This window comes from Otolemur garnettii, unplaced genomic scaffold, assembly GCF_000181295.1.
Source record: "Otolemur garnettii isolate 467f Iridium unplaced genomic scaffold, OtoGar3 scaffold00025, whole genome shotgun sequence".
NCBI lineage: Eukaryota > Metazoa > Chordata > Mammalia > Primates > Galagidae > Otolemur > Otolemur garnettii.
This window is the reverse complement of record NW_003852420.1, coordinates 20,399,483-20,405,801: the sequence shown is the minus strand read 5'-3', so window position 1 is coordinate 20,405,801 and position 6,319 is coordinate 20,399,483. Positions and strand designations below refer to the sequence as shown.

At 54.2% G+C, this 6,319-nt stretch overlaps 1 protein-coding gene across 1 annotated transcript in view; it reads right to left on the bottom strand.

Moving 5' to 3' along the window:
• Positions 1-6,319, bottom strand: part of STK40 (serine/threonine kinase 40) — a 49,626-nt gene that overhangs the window by 6,560 nt on the left and 36,747 nt on the right. The window contains exon 7 of the mRNA XM_003788169.3: positions 696-811. Coding sequence (XP_003788217.1) covers positions 696-811 — 116 coding nt within the window. The remainder of the gene's footprint in view (positions 1-695; positions 812-6,319) is intronic.

The following is a 6,319-nucleotide window of genomic DNA, read 5'->3' as shown; positions in this document are numbered from 1 at the left end:
TTGGGAGTCTCTAAAAATAGCCCGGCATTGTGGCAGGTGCCTGTAGTCCTAGCTACTTGGGAGGCTGAGGCAAGAGAATTGCTTGAGCCCAAGTGTTTGAGGTTGCTGCGGGATATGATGCCACTGAGGGTGACAATGTAAGACTGTCTAAAAGAAAAAAACCCAAGAAAAAGAAAAGCAGACCTTATCAGGGCACACAGCTAAGAACTGTTTGGTGGTTTCACATGTGAAATAAAGGATGACACTTCTCAGCAGGGGCAACACCAGGCCTTGGTGGCCTCTGCCCACCTCTCTGGCCTCGCCTTGCCCCAGGCTCACTCTCTGAGCAGCCTGCTGTTCCTCCATTATGCGTGCCCCCTCCGGGACCCTCAGTCTCAGCCCAGTTACACACACCTGAGGAATTCCTAGTTCTCCTTAAGCTCACAACTCAACTGTCACCTCTTTGAAGAAGTCCTCCAAGTGCCCATCATACGCTCTCACAGAAATCCCATCCTTTCCTTTCCAGCACTAGTCACAGACAGTAACTGAACATGCATTAGTGTGACCATAATGTCTTCCTCCTCCACCAGACTAAACATTTCATGGCAGAGGGACAGTACCGGTTTAGGACACCAGTGAAGCCCCGGCACCCAATTTGGGGCCTGCCCACAGACATGGTTTGTTGAATGAATTAACTGTCTAGCACACATACGCACCGCTGAGCACGTCGGGACTGATGTAGGCAGGGCTTCCCCTCTGGTCCTTCAGCAGGTCCCCCTCGCTCACCAGATGCTTGCCGAGGCAGAAATTAGTGATGGTTATCCGATGCGTCCTAGGGACAGGAGGCAGAGAGAACAAACCTGAGTTTCCATAGCAATGGGCACCAGATAGAAGCAGGGTACCTCCTTCAGGACAGCCCTAGTACTCAACAGAGCTGCGCTTCTCACAGGAGGGTGAAGCAACAGCCTCTATCCAGGGGGAAGGAAGACTCAGGCCCATGTCCTTTCCTGGCCACCTGCTGAGCTTGTCCCAGCAGGGATCTATGTCATTCCTAGTCACCTAAATGATAAGCTGAACCTCTCCTGAACCCATCCGTCACCCTGGCTGAGTCAGGGAGTGGGGTAGGTACAGATTGGGGCTTAGAACAATGTTCAAAGATTTCCCCAAATGGCCTCACATAATATTCTAGATTGGAAGTTACCCAGAGGTGCAGTTCAATTCTCCCTGCTCACACGTGAGGAAAACATAATGCAACAGAGGATAATGGCTTTAAAGCCCTTCTACCCCATACTGTGAAGTGACCAGAGGGCAGGGCCCGTGCCTCCCGTGTCACCTCCCTGTCTCACTGAGTCCCACAATCCCACGGGGTGCTGCTGAGCCTCACTAGGTGCAGTTTGCACATGCTTGGCACAATGTGGGAGCTGGTCCTCCACTGCGTGCACCACACAGAGACAACTGCTCCTCCTCTCTTAGGGGCCCTGGGTCTCTCCAAGGAGCCCATGCCCCTGGTCTGCTTCCAATCAGGCAGCACAGAGATGGAAAGGAGGGATCCTGAGTCATCCTAGTACTTCTCTCCAGCCTGACAGTCCCTAGAGGCTGACAGGGGTGGGAGCCAGCACAGTTGTCACAGCCTGAGAGCAACAGCATACCCAAACTTAGTCACCCTCTGCCTTCCCAAAAGCCTACTTCAGGCCAGAGCTTGCCAGAGACCTTGGCCTGGAAGGATGGCCTGGGATCTTTTCTGGGCAGTTCCAGGTTAGCATGACCTCCTGTCAGCAAGTAGAACCAGTGGACAGCACAAACCTCCTGCTCTTGTGAACAAACAGAACTTCAGCCACCTTCTCCTTCATGGCAGGGGAGCACACACTGGTGTGGATGCAGGGGTTGCTGTGGCAAGGCGCCCCACTGCTGAGGCCGACCCACCCATGTAAACCAGCAGCCTGAGACGAGGCAGCTGCAGGGGCCTGTGTGGTGAGATCTTTAGCCTGACTTCTTACTGCAGGTGATGTGGGGCCTACGGAGGAAACGTGATGCACACAGCTGGGGCGGGGGCAGCCAGCGGTGATGGTGCGTGCTCTGCACATTTCCTCACTGTTCTGTTCAGGAAAGAAATTCCGTGAGGCAGGAAAGTGGGAAGTGGGGTTTCCCAGGACCAGTTAGCTGGCCCTTCTCTAAATGGGGTATTGGGTTCAGCTTGTTCAGAGGACAGAGCACTTGCCCACTGAGGACCAGGATGGTGAAGGCTCAGGACTTCAGACATGGCCCTTGTGGAGGCCATGAGGTGGAAGAATGTCACATACTTTGAGGAACTGAGAGGACGATGAGACCGGAGCGAGGGTGAGGAAGATGAGGTGGTGGGGAAGATGGGCTTCCCTCGTGTTGGGGCCTGTTCCAAGCCTTTCACAAGCACTAAATCAATCTGTAAGACCATCCTCTGAAGGAGTCATTATTACCCTCATTTTACAGGATGGGAAACTGAGGCATGGAGAGTTTAAGTCACACAACTAGGAAGCAGCTGAGCAGCAGTCTGGCCCCACAGCCTGTGTTCTTATCCTCTGATCCTCTGCTGGGGCAAGGACTTTGGTAGCTGGCCTTGAGTACAGGTAGCGGAAGAAGACAAACCTGTATCTGAACCTTGCTTCAGCTACTCATGAGCTTAGGCAGATGGTGTGACCTCTCTAACCTCCATCTCCTTACCTGAGGAACCAACTGCAGGGGCCCAGGTGTGGAGGAAGCTCTCACACAAAGCCTGGCACACAGATGGCTCTGGCGGAGCACTGGCTATATTACCCAGTCAGATGAGAAAGGCCCCCAGCCTTACCAAGCCCCTGTGAACGCTGAAGGGGACAGGGCACTGACAACAGGAGCCTTGAAGGGGCTGAAGGAGGAAGACAGGCACTGAGCTCCCCACCTAGAGACAGTCTTAGCAAGCTGTCAGTGTGCAACTTCTAGATATGGGGCCCTACCCGCATCAGAGCCTCCTGGTGGGTTTACCATGCAAGGCCCAGACCTAGACTGCTTACCTATATCAGGAGTGCCGGGGTCAGAGCCAGCTGCAGGCCCTGGAGTTTGAGGTCTACTGTGCCAGAGAACACATTTTCCATTTTCTAGGAGGGAGCAGCAGGGGCCTGGCCTTCACTGGTGCTCTTCAGGCTCAGAGCTCAAGGGCCCCAAGACACCATTATACTGGGCTGGGGCCCACTAAGAAGGGTAGCCCACTGCAGAGGGCAGGGCACTCTGAGTTGGTGAGGCCACAGGCTGGTTTGCCATCCCAGGGTTCCCTGGGCAAGGCTAGACAGAGTTCTGGGTAGTTTGTCCTTTCCCTTTTTACTCCATCCAGAAAGTTCTGGGGCTACCTCTGGGGTCCCTTGCAAAAGCTTGGCAGGAAGCAGTCCCAGAGAACATGGTTTTTCTGCCTGAGGGGAGCAGGCTTGTCTTGTCAAGACTGACACTACCTGGCTGGGTCAGGCACTGGCCTGACAGATGCTGAGAAGGTGGCCGTGTGGCCAGCTGAGGCCACACTGCCATGCTGCCCGCAGATACAGAGAGCACACTGCAGTCACATGAATGAGACAACGTGACAGGGAGCTGGTTGGTTCCAAATGCCTGTAGGCCGGATGCTTCCTGGAATTCTCCATCTGGAACAGCAGGCACAGCGGGGGCGTTTAGTCCAAACCAGGGCTGGACGCCCCAGGAGGGCCCACAGCACAGGCAGGAGAGCTTCTGTATACTTCAGGAAGGCTCTGGGCAGGCAGGTAGGGGGAGGAAACAACCGATCCAGGAGCTCAGGTGATACTGAGAGCTCCAGAGCCCACCCTTGGATGCCACTTTTGTCCCTTTGGGGGATCCCCTTTGGCATCACCCTTGTCATTATCAGCTGACAGCACTAAAAGCTGATGCTCACTGAGCACTCAGGGCAGGCCTGATTTCATTCACTTCTCCCCGCAGCCTTGAAGGAGATTTTCTCACTGTCCTGTTTTAGATGAAGCAGCTAAGGCACAGGGAAGTGAGGGGACTTGTCCAAGGCCACAGGGCTAGTGGGCAAGGGAGTAGAAATCTGCACTCAGGACTGACAGCTACCGGGTGCCCAGATGTATCTCTGGGCAGTGCTCCAGCCCCAATGGATTCTTCCTTCTGTTCCATCAAAGTTGACTCATCCCTTGTTTGTACTTCAGACACTGCCTTGACCTAGAACACCACAGACCGCCCCTCTTTGAGAGGTGTGAGGCAGGACAGCTTTCTGATCCTTTCTAGGAAGTGCACAATGTGAACAAAATCAAGTACCCCAGAGAGGACCCATCACCACACTGGGATGAGGGGTAGGCAAGCCCCCTCTAAGAGGCCAGGGAGGGCTTCCTGTCCACTTTGGGGAGGCCAGTGAGGAAGCTCTTCCTCACTGGCTGGCTAGGTGGAGAAGCTGGACATGGGACCTCAGGCTGCTTCTCACAGAGGAAAGGCTCGGAGGCACAGCACATGGGTGGCTGACAGTGGATTTCCCCAGGAGCTGCATCCAAGAGGCTCTGAGAGCCCGTTAGCTATCTTGGGGAATTCTGCTGGCAGAGGGCTTGATGCAAAACAAAGGCCAGTCTGTCCTCTGCATTCCAAGTGGAAATGTTGGCTCTAGCGCCTGTACAGGCCTGCTCTGTCAGTAGCTAGGGAAATCTGACCAGTGGTTGGCCTGAGAGGCAGTTAGAGCCCCAAAGCACAGGCAAAGGGTCTCAGCAAAGAATCAGCAAAGGATCACATGCCCATCTGGAAGTGGACTGCTCCAGCTTTGAACCTTCCATGTCACTGCCTTGAATATGGCACCGCTCAGGCCTCTGGTCTGAAAGGTCCCCACAGAGCAGAAGCATCATGCGTTTTTCCTCCAACAAATGCATTCTGGAGGTCCCCAAGGCTCCAAACACTGGGAGGAGCTCAAGGAAGCATGTGGGGGTATGGAGTCAGTTTCCTGGGTTCTAAGCCTGCCACTTCTTTGCAGTGTGAATCTCTTGTTAAATCTCAATTTCCTGTTCTGTAAAAGAGGGGAATCCTAGCACTGAACTCCCAGGACTGTTAGGATTCAACAAGATAAAATAATCCCAGCCAGGCGGTGGCTCATGCCTGTAATCCTAGCACTCTGGGAGGCCATGGCAGGTGGACTGCCTGAGCTTATGAGTTGGAAACCTCCCTGAGCCAGAGAGACCTTGTCTCTAAAAAAAGAAAAAAAATAGCTGGGTGTTGTGGTAGGTGCCTGTAGTCTCAGCTACTTGGGAGGCTGAGGCAAGAGAATCATTTGATTCCAAGAGTTTGATGTTCCTGTGAGACTCTGTCTCAAAAAAAAAAAAAAAAAAAGATAAGATAATCCCAGGGAGGGCATTTAGGCTGGCAAATGGAGTAGCTGATGTTCTTTTCTCGTCCTATGAGAAGACCCCAGGAAGGAACTGTCTCTGAGGCAGTGGCTGAGAGGTGTTAAGCAGAGGAGTACACGCACCAGCGTGGCTGAGCTTTCTACTCCACTCCACTAACAAGACTTTCCTGCCTGCTGCCAGGGCAAGAGGCAGGTGGGGCTCAAGGGACATGTACCGGGTCTCTGCAGGGCGGGGGCAGGCCTCCTGAGCACAGGCCCCACTCGCCCTGTGCTCCTCTGCTGCTGGAGCTCCTGGAGACTCTCTACAGGAAACGACATGGTCAGCTCTGACACCTCCGAAGGCTTGGCAACACTCCCCTGCCTGCCACCACTGCCCAAGACAGCGGGAGGTGCACAGCCCCCTGGGAGTCCCAGACCCCCCATTCTGGTCCTGACAGGAGGAGGCAAGGGCAGGGAGGGACAGAGGGAGGGGATGTGCGTCAGCAAGGTCGGCTCTGAGTGAGTCACACTTTGGCTATGATCTTTTGGGCTGCCACAGTGTTTTCCTCCTTTTCTAGGAACTTGGTATGCAGCTGCCTACCCAAAAAGAAAGGAGGAATGGGAAAGAACCCGCAGCAAACCTCACATAACCCTAAAAGAGAATTTCAGATTCTCACCCTTCTCTTTATACGAAGCAGGGCGAGACTGTCAGTGCAGCAGCACCTCTCTCCAGGACCTCTCTGCTCTGCAGCCCAGGGGCAGACAAAGGCCTCTAACTTGTCTGTGGGCAGCTCCAGCTGGAGTTAGGGCCTGGCATGGTGAGTGGGAAGGGCTAGAGCTCTTTCAGGCAGGCCTTCAACTGAGTGAGGGTGAAAAGGGGCTCCCAAGTGTGTCCGAGGACACACAGGGAGCAACGAGTCTCTCTGCACCATACCACCCTGCCCCCTCCAGAGCACCCATGACTCAGGTGAAAGGCAGCCAGAACCTGTCTTCCCCAAAACACAAAAAAGG